We start from the raw sequence: 18,181 nt of genomic DNA, 5'->3' as shown, positions 1-18,181 counted from the left end.
CTTTTATTTTAGAGAGGGAATAATTATAAGATCAGAAAGGGAGATTCTTACTCATGTATACCTCGAAGGCTGGGGAGGAATCTTACATTCTACCCCACTTAAAAAGTGCGAGATGTCCTCATCTCGCAAGGTAGAGGACAGCTCTTTTTCTTAAGATCCAATTTTATTCTGGGGTTCCTTATATTCTGGTCAACCCAACAGAACACTGGGATAAATATCCCTTATATAGAACTCATCATTAAATAACAATTCATTCAGATCATATCATTCATATTTTTAACATGATACCGGTCCATTAGACCGCAAAGTTTCCTTCGAAACATTCCTCCCCACGGAAATTTTAGTCAAGCAAGTTCTCAATTTGACATCCCTTAACTTGATCTACCGGTCAAGTATTAACAGTAGCAATCTGACAGCACAATCCACTAATCTCATAGTGATTTGCTGAATTCGTTATCATCATTCTAGTTATGAATATCATCACAGGGACTCGTCCCATTCCCCCTCATTGTGGTTTCATTATATTTCAACTAATTTTTAAAAATCAACATTTTTCAATCAGCATTTTCAATCAGAATCCAAATCAATTCATTCATTCTCAAACAGAATTAAAAATCATATCAATCACATTCGAAATCATCATCTAGATAGCATTAACTCTTATAATTTCAAGTCTTAGATTTACTCGTATATACTGTCAGTAAAGAGCTGCAGTATACTCTCGGTATATACGGGTAGTCACGGCCCTTGGAATTATAAGGTAAATACTATCATGTCTAGGCCTCAAGCAAGTCAGGGATTCTATATAATTGCGGTACTTCCATCTGAAGACCCAATTACCAAATTACGAGTTTCAGTTTGAATATCAAATTGTATGAATTATCTCACACAATTATAACCTTTTTGTGTTTTTTGATAAATTTTTGATATATTTGTCTTCTCAGTTGATCTTTATTAACCAAATGCTCTGATACCAACTGTAAGATCCCTGTTCCCACCGAGCAACGGATTCGGGGTACTGGCAGCGAAAGTAGCGCTTCTCGCGCGGGACAGGGGTCCCACACTCGGGGCCTCGCCCACGGATATCCGGATAAGAGACTAATCCGTCGGTTGTTCCAAAACCGAACCCGGAAAAACTTTCTTAACCGGAAGCACGGGCGATTCCACCAGGATAACTTTTTACTCTAACGTAGTCAAGATCATTTCTGATCGAGATGATCCAATTACATCTATAAGATACTTAGTCAGTTCAAGGAAGAAACTTGCACTTGGATCATTGGGATCAATGCTTTTTTCCCCATTCAAGAGGCACAGCCGTTGATTCCTATCCATAGAACAGTTACTGTCCGGGATTTTTTTTTTCTATCGTAAAAACAAAAGTTTGAGTCTCGATTTACGGATCCATCAGTCCAGCCTAACCCCATCCAATCCCATGGGTTAGCCAACCGCCCAACCACTGTAGTGATGGGATCCAATTAAGAATTTGGTTAGGTTTTGTCCCGGGTACCAAGGAAAAGAGTTCCAAGGCCCCCTAGCCGGATGTTCATGCAAAATAAAACTAGTCACACCACTCACACACCCAATATGAAATTGCCCTTTTCAACCAGATTCAACCAGTTTAAAACAATCCTTTAATAAAACCCTAGTATCATTGATCACCATCTTCCAATTTATCCAATTGATTCTTAATTTCCCATCATTCCTTCATCAGAGTATCTATGGCATCATTGGCAACTAGAACGCTCAGGAGCCGTTTCGATAGTTCCTAGCCCATAATACTTGGCAATATAATCACTTAACAAGATGGACTCTCGTTGAAGATCAGCAAGATCAACCAACAGATCCATATAAGGAGCCATGGACTCATCCATTGAAGACCAGCAAGGTCAATCAACCAGATCCATGCTCGATTTCAGAAAACAACTCCAACTCTGTTCCAATATCTTCCTCGACGCACGCGTGGGTATCCTAGGCGACCCAGAGCCCGAGCACCGTATGGTCAGCACCCTCTAGGATCCTTCGCAGGTAACCTAGCGCTTCACGCATAGGCCGCTTCCTTGGCCCCTCATCCACCGTACCGGAAGCTCACCATTTTAATCGCACCGAGGCTGGTCAAGACCTCGGCCGACCTTGCTACGCGAGACGTCCTTCATTGACTCCCCGTCAGCAGTTGCAACTTTCTCATCACGACCTTAATCACAAGACGGTCAAAATGCTCCCCCCAGCATTCTTGACATAAAACAATCATTTACAAACAGCATTTACAAACAGCATTTACAAACAGTTTACAATACAATTTCTATTTTAACTTTCATTTTTCCACATTATCCCTCCTCAATCTACATTACTTATTCCATATTCCATTTATAAGTATTCTCATCCCATCACATCATTTCCATCTCATCACTTCAGATTCCCTCACATCACAATCGTATATTCACATCCATACATCCACAACTATATGCGTACATTCACATCTACATGCATACATCTACATCCCTATGCATACATCCACATCCACATTCACATTCACTTCCATACATCTACATCTACATGCATACATCCACTCCACATTCACATCCACATCTATACATCTACATCTACATGCATACATCCACCTCTACATCCACATCTACGTCTATACACCTACATCTACATGCATACATCCACATCTCCATTCACATCTACATCTACATGTATACATCCACATCTCCATTCCCATCTACATCTATACATCTACATCTACATGTATACATCCACATCTCTATTCACATCTACATCTATACATCTACATCTACATATATACATCCACATCTCCATTCTCATCTACATCTATACATCTACATCTTCATGCATCCACCCACCTCCACATCCACATCTACATCTATACATCTACATCTACAAGTATACATCCACATGTCTATTCACATCTACATGTATACATCCACATCTCCATTCTCACCTACACCTATACATCTACGTCTACATGCATCCACCCACCTCCACATCCACATCTACATCTATACATCTACATCTACATGCATACATCCACCTCCACATTCACACTCACATCCATACCTCTACATCTACATGCAAACATCCATATCTCCATGCATAATAATATTCTTTTAATTAATCTAGGATGATAGTTCCTAGGATATGGTAGGAAGTCCTCTTTTTATGCTTTGAATGAATTTATTTTATGCGTGATTTCTATAAAAAAATTTTGCCATAGCTCCGCTACTATGACTGATAAATCTCAATTTTTTTCTAAGGGATAAAGCTTATCATTAAGGAAATAATTAGAATGGTCTCTAATTGGGTCATCAATCCATAATGGATTGAATCATCAATGTGCATAAACTAAAAGCATAGCAAAAAGCCATTAATTTGGCCTCAAGCATAGCTTGATTAAGGAAAAGCTTTATGAAAAGCTTCATTTGGATTGAGAATGAGTCATGAGTATGACCATTTCTTGAGTGAGAGAGAGAAATTACATAAAAACCATTAGAATTTAAACATAAATGGAAATTAACTTCTATAGCATTTATTAAATTATGTAACTCTTCACTACTATTCACCAATTAACTTCAATAGCATTTAAAAAAACCATACCAATTAAACTTCTCAAGCTTGAGAGGGGTTGAGAAGAGAGAATCATTGAGTAATTATAGAAAGATCAAAATTCAATATACTTACCTTATAATTTGCTTGATTCTTTATTCACGGTAGAGGCCCCCAACCAATCAATTGGTTTAGTATGTTGATGGAGCCACCAATGGGGATTGAAGAAAGAGAGAAGTGTCAAAAACTAGTGAATTATTAAAGAATTCACAGTTCTTGGCTTAGGTGGAGTAACATAGCATAAGACACTATATATTTTGGCTTAGATGGAGTAGAGTAACAAAGCATAAGACACTATCTATTTTGGCTTAGGAGGAGTAGAGTAACAAAGCATAAGACACTATCTATTTTGGCTTAGGAGGAGTAGAGTAACAAAGCATAAGACACTATCTATTTTGGCTTAGGAGGAGTAGAGTAACAAAGCATAAGACACTATGTTTTTTTCAACAAGGGGAGGCTTCTATTTATAGGAAAATTTGAGCTCCTAACCAAACAAACTGATTCTAGAATTTTCCAAGTCAGTTTGGTCACTTTTTGACCATTTTTAGGTCAATTAAGCTAACTTTTTGGAACTAGACTTGAATGAGGAGAGAGGAGAGATGAAATATCTTAATTTTTATGAGTTTAAAACTCATTCAAGCATGTGAAATATGCACCTCCTTTAAAGAATTTCCCTTCCTTACATATATGTCATAATGGAATCATTTTAATATTGCTCATAGTTTTTTACTAATAAGCCTTGTACATTTTCAACTCTTCATCTTATGTGAGCATTTAAGGGACTCCCCTTCCTTACATATGTGTCATAATAAAATCATTTAAGGGAAATATGCACCTCCTTTAAAGAACTCCCCTTCCTTACATATGTGTCATAATGGAATCATTTTAATATTGCTCATAGTTTTTTACTAATAAACCTTGTACATTTTCAACTCTTCATCTTATGTGAAATATGCACCTTCTTTAAAGAACTCTCCTTCCTTACATATGTGTCATAATGAAATCATTTTAATATTGCTCATAGTTTTTTACTAATAAACCTTGTACATTTTCAACTCTTCATCTTATGTGAGCATTTAAGGGACTCCCCTTCCTTACATATGTGTCATAATAAAATCATTATTCCCAAAATATCTCATATTTTTAATATTGCTCATAGTTTTTTACTAATAAACCTTGTACATTTTCAACTCTTCATCTCATGTGAGCATTTACTCATTTTTGGGTATTTTCTTTTTATAATTTGGATTTATCTCCTCCCTACACATGGATTGATGCTATTGGCCCATAGAAACCTTAATTGGACCATAGTCTAAAGATTTCTGAAAATCTAGACCCTTAGGCTAAGGTTCTTTATACCTATTTCCAATTAATTCCAATTGCACATTGGAAAATTCTTTTTAAATTTCAGTTTCAGGGAAACTCATCTGAATTATAAGAGATATTTTTCTATCCAAAAATATTCAAAATCTGAATATTCTCTCTCTAGAATATTTTCTCTCTCTAGGTTAAAACAGCCACAAACAAGATCTCTTATATTTTAGAAAAGGAATTGATTACAGGGGAATATACTAGACATCAAAAAGGGGTTGGGAGAGGAATCTTACAAAAACCAAGTGGGACTCCAAAAACCTTCTCATTAGCATGGAAAACTGAGCCCTGCATATGCTACATGCAAAAATAAAGTTATCGATCTGGGAGGCAAGGTTGTACAAATCCCTAACTTCTAGCCCTTGTGCTGAGAGAGCATCCTCATCAAGTTGCATGGGGACCTCGATAGAGAATAAGTAGGGTGCGAGTTCGGAAGCACTAATTGTGCCCATGAGGAGTTAGTGTTTGTGTTCTCTCAAAGTGCTTGTACTACAAAATGGACAAAAAGACAGTGGATGCTCATTTATAATGGCCAACATAATCATTACATGAAACCCTAGTTTTCAAAAACATGTCACGCACTAGAAAAATGGGTTTTTCAACACGAAAGATAACATGGTTGCATATTAGGCAAAAAAGAACCATTTACATTCTCAATTATAACACCAAATTACATTCAATAGATAGTATCTCCATAGATAGCTACACATCAACCCTAGGTCTCATTCAAGTCTATAGGAACCCATACTTTACCAACTCTCCTATGTGTAACCCTCCATGCTGCATGACATGCAGGTCTTGTCCGTGCCCTCCACCTTCCAATTTTCTAACCTTTAATTTTCATTTTGGCAATTTGGGCCGATTTGGACATTCGAGCCATCTCCCTTGAAAGGTTTCTCCCAAAGGTATAACGGAAGAACCAATCAAACATAGATAGTTTGATCGCTTCCTGTCACCTCCATGTCTTGTGTTCTTGAAATACACTCCCCTTGCAGGGTAATGACTTTTCTCCATTCCTTGGGTGCTCCACATGTCAAGCGAGCCATAGGCGTTTATGAAATATGTACCATGACCGTACAAAATGTGATGCAAATAGCAAACAAAACCACCATTCAGGAAAAGTGCATTCGAAGAAGAAATTTACTTTGAAAACCTTTAAAGGCATTATATTACCATGTAATACACAATATTAAATTCACCCCATGTGCAAACCCCGGCTTCAATGAAGCTTTTCTACTCTGCTTGAATTTATTTGCGATTTTCTTTTATTGTGCTGCTTTGACTCATCAACCACATTACCTTATTGAAATTTGCTGACACTTGGTCATGCTAAACAACAATGTTTGCATCCAAGCAGTCCAAAGTAGTACAAGAACAAAGGTCTTTCCACAACTCCCATCTCTTCTTTCGCAGGAACATTTTTGCCTTCCTCGACATGTTTCTTGTCTGCATTTCTCTGAACCTTGTCCCGCTTGTTGTTGCAAGGCTTTTGGAGAAGCCTTATCGCCTTGCATCCACTCATTGAAACCTTTTGAGTAACCATATGTGAAACTCCAGAGGTCTTTTGGTTAATTCTTATCTCCACGTTGCCCCCATGGCAACCAATATCATTTAAGCTCTTCTCCACTCTAGCAATTGCCTCATCCTATTGAATTTTACTAGGAATAATGAATGCATAGTCTATGTGACACTTTAAGAGGCAGTCAAAGATACGTATGAAAGCATGAAAAATATAAAAGTGAACATTCCTAAGAGGAAAATCAATTATTGGATTCCAACTATTATCCCTTAAGTCCCTGTTTGAAAGCACCAACATAGGTGATGAAAGGACACCACCATCCCACTCTCCCTCGCAATTTCTTGTTTCCTTGCATTCCTCTTCACCATTGGTCGTCCCCTTTCGTTTCTTCTTGGTTTTTTGTTTCAATCCATGCATGCACCAAGGGCATGGGTGAGTTGTATTTGCACCTTGAGGGCAACCCAGCATACGCCAAGATGCCAATCAATGTCAAAGCTCCCTAAACCATCAACATCCAGCTTCTCACCCCCTATTTGTGACTTTATCACATCACTAACCCAAGGAGGAAACCTCTCAAAGACCCATGATAGCACCTCATGTGTCTCCTTGGGAACCTCAAATGCTCTTAACCACCATATATCTTTCTTTAATTTAATACTGAACGATGGTTTAGTGTGTGAAATATTGTCATGCCCTTGCTCTTGAAAATCAATTGTGCTCTCTACCTCATCATCAGGCCTTGTTGCAACAATGGTAGCAGATGCAGACTTAAGAGCTGTTGCCATAGTGTGGTTCATGAATGTGACACTCATTCTCTCTAGCCTTCTTTCCTTATCGATCCACTTCATCCAAATCTGATTGTTAAGGTAATTTTAAGCATAAGAAAGTTAGCCTTTTTCATGAGGTTGAGAATCTAAACCATGAGAAGAGCAAAATGGCTTTTGCAAGACTAAAGATAGTAGAAACAGCCAGAGTGGCATGGAGAAACCACGGACCACAGACCTGATGCGTACAAGGTTACTTATGATACTTACATCGAGAAGGCAACCCATAGAACAATATTATTGCCTTTTGTAGCTTTTGCATTTCAACAAAAATGTTGTTGAACTCATTGAATTCAAATGAAACATTACCATCCACAGTCTTCTTCTTTCCCCATGCTACAATGGTAAGTGTATCATTGATGTGTGGTAGTAATCCCCAATCCTGTATTTTACATCTTCATTGCTTACTCCCTTTGCTAGACGAACCCTCTTTGGTGGGCGGGAAAAGGTTATATGCATGATACCTTTCTTGCAAAGGGTGTCTCCTAGCAATTGATGAAGAGCCTTGCAGCCCTTCGTATTAATGCCTGCCTCATCGCATGCATTTACAAAATTAACATTGCTAATACTTTGGGAAACCTCTTGTATGATTTCATTGGAAATAGCCATACGTATCTTCTTGCAACAGGGAACCCTAATCATTTTAAGCACATGCTCTCCCTCTGTGAAAGAGCATAAGAGCTCATTACAATCCCCGGTTTGATCACAACCTGTTGCATCTTGAAGGAATACTCTAAAAACCAGCAAATTACATTGACATTACATAATTGCACACTTGATTTACATTGGAATTTTGAATTGAAAGTGCTAGAGAATAAGAAAGAGGAGCCATATTGTGCTACTTGAATTCTCCGCATACAAGCGCCCCCTCCAACAGCAAGTGTTTCGATGTGGTTGAGTGGTCTTTTACGCTCCCTAGCTCCAATAGGAGTGCTTTTCATGTGGGAGATGGTCTGCGTAAGCTTTTCCACACATGCTGCTCTCTCTTGATCTACACCATCAAGCTCCTTGATTTTTTCTTGAGCCTGAAGTAGGTCTTAGTGTACATTAGCAAGGTTAACTTGGAGTGTATGCAACTGTAATGACAAGTAGAATACTCTACTAGCGTCAGTTGTTGCTAATCTCTTGCAGAGTAGTAGCCGAGCAACCCATTCTCACCATCTCCCACATACTGAATAAATGATGGTAAGTCTTTGAAAGTAGGTGGGTAATGAGCTATTGGGTCATCTAGGTATAGATGCCTAGCAACCCATAGATCAAGATTAGTGCGACTCCCTTATCCGCGTACATTCCTCTCCGTTCTATGATATAAAACTTGCCGAAGTTGCATACTCTTCCAACACCCGCACATGCAAATCCACCTTGCATTTATTCAATGGCACATTAGTGTTAGTGATTTCACGCAATGCCATGCTTAGAAGTAGTTTATAGGGAAAAAGAAGAGGGAGGATTTAAGATCACAATAGAGAGAGAGAGAGTGAGAGAGAGAGTGAGAGAGAGAGAGAGAGAGAGAGGAGCTGAGATTAGAGGGAGTAAGTGCATGCCATAACCTTCCAAAGGAGTTGAGATTAGAGAGAGGGAGTAAGTGCAATCCATAGGAGAGAGAGAGAGAGAGAGAGAGAGAGAGAGAGGAGAGAGAGAGAGAGGAGAGAGAGTGTGTCTGCAAGCCATTAGCTCACATTAGAGAGAGAAAGGGAGAGTGGAGAGTAGACTTGAGAGGATTGTATAGAGAGGGATAGAGTGAGGCCAAGCTCACAGTAGAGAGAGAGAGAGAGAGAGAGAGAGAGAGAGAGAGAGAGTTCAAATTTGGGGGGAAAAAGAGATTGAAATTTGATTTTTTGACATATATATGGGTTTGGGATAACTTTTAAATGAGAGATTTTTTTTCACTATTTTTGCCCCCCCCACCCCCTTAGTTGCGAGACTGTGATGATGTGGAAAGTGACAAAAGATCTCTAATTTGGCTGATTTGGTGAGGAAATGGAGGCATTCAATGATGCGATGATAGAGTAGGTTTTAGGGAGAAATCAAGGTTAAAAATTGAATGTTATACATATAGATGGGTCGCGGGCCAGTTTCAAATTATAAAACTTCCAAAATGGGAAAAAAATTGTCCATTTTGGCCCCCCCATTAGTTATGAGTTTGCTAGACAAAGAAGAGGACCAGAGAATGACAACATTAGACCCTATTTTTGTAGGGGAGTTATGGGCTAGAAATCTCAAATTATAGGTTCCAAGTAGCCCTCTCGATTGAGCTTCTCTCCTTAATAAGGCATAAAATTAGCCTTAATCTCTAAAAATTAGGAATCTTTAATTACAAGGCCCAAAAGATGTCCAAAGGTCTCCTAATGTTGGAGATGTGTAGCTCCTAGAGCTATGAAGGGGTGTTGTACCTAAACCAAGAAGGGAAAGCGTTGATGATTCTCTTACCCATGTACCACTTCCTTCCTTGCTTGTTCTTGCCTCTAGCTTGCCTTATTAGCTTTCACACAAACTAGGGATCTGATACCATAAAGAGAATGCTAGGGAGAGATAGAGCTTGAGTTCCTTGCAAAGCAAACACACACACACACACACGAGGGAGAACAAGACACAAGAGAGATGGATGGCTAAATTTTCTTCTATCTTCTTCTCTTCTCTATGTCCATATAACTGAAAGATAAGAGTTCATACATAAAGGGAAAGTACTCTCCTATAATACATACAAAATGGGCTGTCCATACTGTAAACCCAACTATATGAGCTCGCGCTATAACTATGCCGCCATAACTCTAGTACTTCCAGTGGCCTTTCACATAGCGTGTCATCCACTGGTGGAATATCAACCATAATCGACCATGCCAATGGCATAAGTGCAAAATCTATCATCTAGGTGGGTCATCAATGTCTATCCCTATTCCCCATTTATCCATTTTATAAGTCCATTCATGCATCTTTATATGCAAGCCAACATACCATCAGGTGAGTCTACTCCATATGGCCAGTCTACTTCGTATTATGGATAGTCTACTCCATTGACAGACCCAAGTCCAACTAGTGTAGGCCCATCATGTTATGGTTGTGTGATGAGCCTGCACCATAAATGTCGACTAGACGCAGCCCAAATCCCTCACGTCCAGCTTCACATGACATCATATGGAGTCTAGAGGGTCTACTAGAGCGGGGGGAAGCAAGGTGATTTTTCTTTGGGAAAATTAGCGCTAAGTCTCCTGAGATATCTCCCCAATGGGAGGGTTCATCATCTGCTCATTTTGAGCCAACTCAAAAGATATCCATGCCACAGTTTGATCCACGTAGATGTTGATGGGGTTGCTCATGATGGATGGTAGAGGGAAGCAAGTCATCAATAGAATGCATGTACTTGCAAACTAGGGTTCACAAACTCATTTAAGAAATGGAAAGCACAAAATGAGCTACCTATTCTTAATCTACTCAAAACTTAGTTTCATGTTCCATCTCCGGGCTTTGCTTTCTTGGATGATTGGATGAAGAAAAGGATGAAGCTTCTCCTTTCTAATAGGAGAGAAAAAATTCAGAGAGAGGCTAAGAACAACACAAAGAAGCTAAGTGTTTGCATGCAAGAGGAGTGGAGGAATGCACGGAGCTTTGTGAGGAAGCATCTAGGTGCTTTTCAACAACAAGCGAGTGGCAAGTGCTTCAAGACTATGGAAGCGAGAGGAGTGTCCCACTTTGGATCGGGACAAAAATACTCCTTTATTTCTTACTTTGTAAGTGTCTATTTTACCATTCTTCTTTATTTAATCTAATTCGGTTTTAAACTATAGTGTTCCCTTCAATCTAATTGTATTATTTTTTAATTATTTTTTTAGAGGGAGGTTGTTGGCCATGACCAAACAAAAGAAGAGTATGATTATGGGTATAGAGCCCCCCGCCATCTACAATTGTGGGCTTGGATACATGTACACACGAGGTGTTAGTAGTGAAATAAGCCCAACATCTCCATACCCTTGTAGTTATAAAAGCGCTCCTATTTTCGCTGCTAGACCCTGTATTGTTGGCACTTTGCCACAAGTAGGATGCATTAGAACTAAAGAAGGCTCCACTTCTTTATAATTGAGTTCTTGGTATTGTGTTGATTCATCTCCATTATTGTCTATTCTTACATGGTATCAGAGCATAGGCTCTAGGTAAAGCTTGTTTTTTGTAGTAGTTTGCTATTTGAAGGTAGATTTGAAGAGATGGACCAACCTCTAAATAACATAGCCCCTCATGCCCTTCCTCCATCTTTTGGTGATCGGACATATGCACGACAAATACTCTGTGGAAGTCCAAGATTACGTCTATTCTTGATTCATATGAGTTCTTGATTTATATGAGTTGTGGAGAACCACAAAATAGGGATTAATGCAAAGCTGGTTCTTCCTACTCTAGATCCAGTAGCTCGACTACAAAACATACTGCTAGATCCTACTCTCACTTTATCATGGAGGCAAAGGAATGCAAATGTGCGACATGCCATTATGCCTAGCATTGTTGATTTGGTGATGACATTGATTCAACATAATACCACATCTTTTAAAGCATGGCAAGTTTAGTATGAGACGAGGAATCAGATAGGGATTCAAAACCTTGACACGAGGGAGCTATTGTCCCCTCATCCTCTATCCTCTTTAAAGTCTTGAATCCAATCCATTATGTGAGCCATAGTTGTGGTTGACTCATGGTTTGGTAATCTTTTCCTTGTTTGTAAAAAGAGTTTCTTTTGTTTCTCATACAACTCAATCCATTTTTTCATACATTGCATATTGTATATGAAAAAGGTGTTAATTTGTTGATGAAGTTTGTACGAGAGTTTAACTTTCTTGCCTTTGCTTGATAGAACCTCCCTAATCATCTTCTCATCTTGTTCTTCTGTCCATATAGGGGGGGAGAGAGAGAGAGAGAGAGAGAGAGAGAGAGAGAGAGAGAGAGAGTTGTGAGTTTTATGTGTATGTGTGTCTGTTGTAAAAAATATTACACACGGGTTTCTATTAAATACTATAAAATCGAGAGAGAGTTGTGAATTTTGTGTGTGTGTATATGTTGTAAAAAAAACTCCATATGGGTTTCTGTTTAATACTATAAATTCAAGTGTGATTTTTAAAGTCAGAACGAATAATTTTAAAACCACAATGGATCATTTTTAAAGTCACAAAATGTGACTTTAAACATCACACTTTCTAATTTAATGTCAAACCTACTATAGGTGAGTTCATTGTCATTTAAACCATAAAGCCATCTTATATCTCCTTGTGTGTTCAGAGCTATAGGTGACGTTACGGTTACTTGACTAGACATACCAATATCATATATGATACTAAAGAGTAGGTAATAATTCTTTTTAGATGAATGGAAACTGATATAGCTAATGATTTCTTTTCCTTGTAATAAGATTTTTATGACGTTTAAAGTCACATTTGTGTCTTTAAAAGTGACAAGTTTTGACATTTGAAGTCACTCCAACTGGAAAATTCAAGATCTTATAGTTTCACTATTGCGATGATACTTGTGACCACATGAGTGACATTTTGGCGAGTTCTATATGGCACTCCTAAAAGCATAGAAATGTGCCTATCAGATGAGGTGTGACCTTTAGGGGGGTCTACTCTCATAGTGTATCCGAAGTCAATGAAACTTCCTTCTAACTTAGAAATCCTCTCATGCATTCATACTTTAACCAAACACAACTATTAATATTTCTTATAATCGACATGGAGGTGGGATAGTTTCTTTTCTTAGCACTAAGTATATATTCTTTCAAAGCTCGTCCATTTGTGTTCATACATAGAAAATGGCTTTTAATATTGGAGGCGATTCTTAATGTAAGAATTGAAAAAGACTTGTTATACAAAAGAAAGTTGTCATGTCTCTTTGAAGAAATTGAGTCTTGCCAACAAAGAAACAAAACAAAACAATTTTTGGCTATAGCAAAGAAAACTTTTAAGTGATCCAATAGCTATAGCAAAGAAAACTTTTAACTAATCCAATTATAGAGCTTACAATTATTGTTCTTTGGTTTATTAAACACTATTTTTTGAAGCAGTATTGAAAAAGAACTAAGATTTGGGGAAAAAAGAGAAGAAAAGGAGAAACACATCTTTTGAAAAGAATAATGAAAGCTCATCTAAAGCTTAGGCCAACTTATAAAACTAGACACTATTATAAGTTTATGATGAGCACTTGAACTTAAAAGTCAAGGATAGTGGTTCTTCATGGTACTATAATAAAGATCTTATTCTAAAGTGTGTTCATGCTTTTATCAATTCCTCTCCATACCTTTTTCATAAAATGTTTGTGTGAGTTATTGTTAATATCCTAAATGAAGACAATTAAAGTGTAGCACATTCCACTTTAAACTTGATTTATGAATAACAATGCTTTGGAAAGTTATGAAGTAACAATTTGATATATATAAAACAAAGCTCAAGTCTTTCTAATTTTTTTGTGGGTGAAGACCTAAAGAAAATATAATGATATATAGTGATGCGGATAGAATTTCTTATAATAGACACATGAATATAACTCAATGCACCACCCCCACACACCCATCCCCGCCCCCTTAATAGATGAGCACATGCACTTCCACCAAAAAAATTATATATCTCTAGCCATCACATGAGTATATACATCATGTAATCAAATTCTTAGAGAAGGGGTTAGTTTATGATCAATGCTTTTTATACATAACCTTTCATCTCTTCAAGCATATCTAAAGTGTGGCTAATTTCTTTGAGAAGGTTGAATGTGAGTTATTGGCCGCCTTCTTATGGCTTGGAGACACTAAGAACAATGTCAACTACAATGTGCAAAAAGAAGGGGGCTTTATTGTGTTTGAAAAAAAGGTTCTCTCTTCAATGTGAAGAAACTTGTGAATTTTTTTAAGTTCAATTTTGGGATATAAGTAATCTCAAGTTCCATAAAACTTTGTAAGAAATTCATGTGATCTTTAGAGAGGAGGGATTTCATCGGTTGGGTGAAAACTCTTTTTCGGTGGAAAATTCTATACCGACCCTTGTTAGCATGACTTTCTATGGAAATTGACGGCATCCGCGGCAGTGAGACCAGCTTTTGGGCGGAGGCTGCCGGCCTTTGACGTTCAAAGAACGACTTTGTGGGAGAGAGGAATAGACTTCTCTCTCAAAATTACCCTTGTCTGCGCGTCGTCCGTCCCTCACCTGCTGTTTCTACCCCGTCTGTCCGTCTCTCTTCTCTGCAGCTATGAGACTCCTCTTACTTCTGCTCTTTTGTTATTCTTGTTGCTTTCATTGCAGTGTCTTCGTGGTCAGATCTTCTTCTGATTCGCGTGCATATAGCTGCGCCCCTTTCAGCTGCGCCAATCTTGGGAACGTCTCTTTTCCTTTCGGGGAGGATCCTTATCCTTGCGGCGCCTCCCCTAGCTTCCTCTTATCCAACTGCAACACGGATCAGGCTTCCTGGGACAGTTTCGTAGATGCAACCAGCATCCCCAAGGGTTATAGCACCCTCGGCGCTCCAGCTGTGAAGGGCCTGTCCTATAATACGCAACCAGATGATAGTGAAACTATCCCCCCAGATAGTCCGCCGGCTGAGATGAGCATCAGTAATCAAGGGTATGGCTTCGTTAATCTCACCTGGAACAGCACTCTGGTTAATGCGAGCGGTTGCACTCTTTTTCATCACGATGAGGTATCTCACTTCCTTCCCAATGCAATCAATCTCACAGCCTTTGCGTACTCAGCCTTCCAATTCTCCCCCTATAACATCTACCTGCTCTTTGATTGTGACAATATCACCTCCTTATCTCAACAATTGAATCCTCCCGTCCACGTCCAAGCAAACACCTCCATATGCACATCTTATCAAAGGCGATGCAGTGCTTACAAGGATACCACGTCTAATTGCGTGCAGTTAACACCACACAAGGAGCTCGTGCTGCAGGACGTGATGGAAAGGTTGGCCTGCGCGAAGTTTACGTTTTTCGTTACCGGCGCCGACCCTTCTCTCATTAACGACCCTAGCACATGGAGCGCTGGAATGGTTCAACTCAACTGGACCGCGAGCCAGCTCCATTCCGAATCAGCGTGTGCGAAGTGTGAGAAATCCAATGGAACCTGCGGCTACCACAACGAAAACCCCAACAAGTTCAAGTGCCTTTGCCCCGGAAATCGACAGTCCAACACAGACTGTGCAAATGGTAATTAGTAAAATTAACCGCAACCGTGATTACATTAAATATTAGCATTGATCAGTGTTAATGATCTAAAGTAAGGTTTTATCTCCTCACAGTATGCAATGGTCGCGGCCTCCTCTGCAGCACCCGCTCCCGAATAGCCATAGGAGTGGCTGTGTCAGTTGTAGCCATCGCAGCATTACTCATGCTTGCTGTGTGCTGCCTTCGCAGGAAAAGGAAATTTTCCACCACTAGAGGTTTCCCCACTGCTTGCAGCAGCAACTGCAAGTTGTGGACACAAAGGGCCCTTGGATTGTCAGCTAAATTTGGCCCCGTTTCTACCAAGGAGTTCTCTTATGAAGAACTGCTACAAGCCACAAAGTCTTTTGCAGATGAGTATATGATTGGAGATGGAGGGTTTGGTGCTGTCTATGTGGGTTTTCTCAGAGATGGCCGCAAAGTTGCCATCAAGAGGCTTTACCATGACAATTTTAGACGGATGGAACAGTTCTACAATGAAATGAAGATCCTTTCAAGTCTTCAACACCCAAATTTAGTGAAGTTGTATGGATTTTGTTGCCGAGATGACAGAGATCTACTGTTGGTTTTCGAGTATGTCTCCAAAGGTACCGTTTCTGATCAGCTTCATGATGTTAATAAGCCAGCACTGCCATGGCAAGTCCGGTTAAATATTGCCTGGGAAACAGCAGGAGCTCTATCCTACCTTCACAACTCTCTGTCGTCCCCTATTTTTCACCGAGATGTGAAGACAACCAACATCCTACTAGATGAGAAATTCCATGCTAAATTAGCTGATTTTGGGCTTTCAAGGCTGGTCCCCCTTCAAGTAACTCATGTTTCTACAGCTCCTCAAGGCACTCCGGGGTATGTAGATCCGGATTATCACCAGTGTTATCAGCTGACTGATAAGAGCGATGTGTACAGCTTTGGGGTGGTGTTGATGGAGCTGGTGTCTGGCATGTTAGCGGTGGACATGTCAAGGAATAGGAGGGAGATAAATCTCTCAAGTTTAGCACTGATGAAGATAGCATGCGGGGCATGGCAGGAGCTTGTGGATCCTCGTTTGGAGATGGATAAGAATCCGGAATTGGAGAGGATGGTGAAAGGGGTGGTGGAACTGTCTTTCCAATGTCTGCAGGCAGAGAGAGATGACCGACCCAGCATGAGCCTTGTTGCAGAAACCCTTTCTAATTTACGCAGAGGATTTGGATATGAATATGAAGAGGTTATTAATGCACAGTACTCTAATGTGGACATTAATGCCCTATCACCAACAGATGAGACCAGGCAGCTGATCAAGCCCAAATATGCATTCAACTCTGCATATTCTCCCAATTCTGTGCGCTCATCGGTGTGGGCAAGCTCCAGCACATCGTCTGCTGTGACCAGTTTTTAGGATCTTTGGCTTAATTGCAAATGTTATTGATCTAATGTGATCAACTAAAAGAATATACAAATTTGTTTTGGTATTATATAATAATACCATATTGATTTGATAAGCAATGTGTTTTTAGTTACGTCGACAGGTCAACTTGTATCCGCGTCGGACCCGGGTGGCATTTTGAGTACTACGCCTGCAGTCTACTCGGGTGTTTTTTTCTATGCGAGTTGCTATCAACATCGTGCCTTTAAATGCTTGACTAATCCAACAAAAAGTTAATGCTTGACTAATCCAACAAAAAGTTAATGCTTGACTAAATTTCTAATTCAGAGTCTCTCTTAATCAATCAGTCAAAAGTAAGTGACGTGCCGTGTCTGCCTGTCAGAAAAAAAACCATTCATCCACGGATTTTATAACTGCTCAAGTCGCCAAATAATCACATGGTGTCTCCAGTGCTTAAATTTGAAGCCCGTTTTGGGCTTCAATGGCTGTGCAGGGCTTCAAATGAAGCCCTACAATATTCTAAAGGCTTCAACCATGAAGCCCAATTTTTCATGCAAGGCTTCAAATTGAAGCCCTCCTAAATCACCAAGGCTTCAAAAAAATATAGTATATAAATTATAATATATATACTATATATGTTACATCTCTTTCATGTTTCTAGTATATGTGTGTGTGTGCAATGTGCATGCATGTGTGTGTGAGTGAGTGAGTGAGTGAGTGAGAGAGAGAGAGAGAGAGAGAGAGAGATTTTACATATCTTTCTAGCATGTTTAGTGTAAGAGTACATGCATGCACGTGTAGTGTGTGTGTGTGTGTGAGAGAGAGAGAGAGAGAGAGAGAGAGAGAGAGATTTTACATATCTTTCTAGCATGTTTAGTGTAAGAGTACATGTATGCATCTGTTGTGTGTGTGTGTGAGAGAGAGAGAGAGAGAGAGAGAGAGAGATTATGAATCCCAAAATTTTGTATAAGGTTGCAATTTGAAGCCCATTTGTGGACTCCAAAGCTTCATTTTTTTTTCCATGAAGCCTTACATTAGGCATCAAATTTAAGGCCTGGGTGTCTCTCATCTCCGTTTCCCCTTTTGCGCGAGTCTCTCTCTCTCTCTCTCTCTCTCTCTTTCTCCAAGGCACTTAAAACTCTCTTTTTCACATGGTGTCTCTGTTCCCTCTCATCTCCGTTTCCCCTTTTGCCCGAGTCTCTCTCTCTCTCTCTTTCTCCAAGGCACTTAAAACTCTCTTTTTAAGCACATTGTTGATTTCAAAATTTTGCCTCCTAGGCACTTAAAAC

The 18,181-nt window shown here is 39.4% G+C and overlaps 1 protein-coding gene across 2 annotated transcripts; it reads left to right on the top strand.

Moving 5' to 3' along the window:
• Positions 1 to 14,441: 14,441 nt before the first annotated feature.
• Positions 14,442 to 17,025, top strand: LOC147610028 (LEAF RUST 10 DISEASE-RESISTANCE LOCUS RECEPTOR-LIKE PROTEIN KINASE-like 1.2). 2 transcript variants are annotated; one of them, XM_086787133.1, is made up of 3 exons: positions 14,442 to 15,003; positions 15,226 to 15,511; positions 15,604 to 17,025. In XM_086787133.1, exons 1-3 carry the CDS (start codon positions 14,557 to 14,559, stop codon positions 16,902 to 16,904), a joined length of 2,034 nt encoding a protein of 677 aa, XP_086643259.1. In that variant the 5' UTR covers positions 14,442 to 14,556; the 3' UTR covers positions 16,905 to 17,025. The 2 variants fall into 2 exon arrangements, with proteins under 2 accessions (XP_086643259.1, XP_086643258.1); XM_086787132.1 differs by having other exon boundaries at positions 14,442 to 15,511.
• The last annotated feature ends 1,156 nt before the right edge of the window (positions 17,026 to 18,181 follow it).

The sequence above is a fragment of the Cibotium barometz genome, chromosome 50, assembly GCF_041138505.1.
Source record: "Cibotium barometz isolate CiBa-2024 chromosome 50, ASM4113850v1, whole genome shotgun sequence".
Lineage (NCBI taxonomy): Eukaryota > Viridiplantae > Streptophyta > Polypodiopsida > Cyatheales > Cibotiaceae > Cibotium > Cibotium barometz.
The sequence above is the reverse complement of the archived record's forward strand: the minus strand, read 5'-3'. Positions and strand labels throughout refer to the sequence as shown.

What these genes read in the sequence shown, in the direction of transcription:
- LOC147610028 (XM_086787132.1), top strand. Translation starts at nt 14,557, where the DNA reads ATGAGACTCCTCTTACTTCTGCTCTTTTGTTATTCTTGTTGCTTTCAT. An exon ending in CAACACAGACTGTGCAAATG is followed by an intron (nt 15,512 to 15,603) that starts GTAATTAGTAAA and finishes ATCTCCTCACAG; the next exon opens with TATGCAATGGTCGCGGCCTC.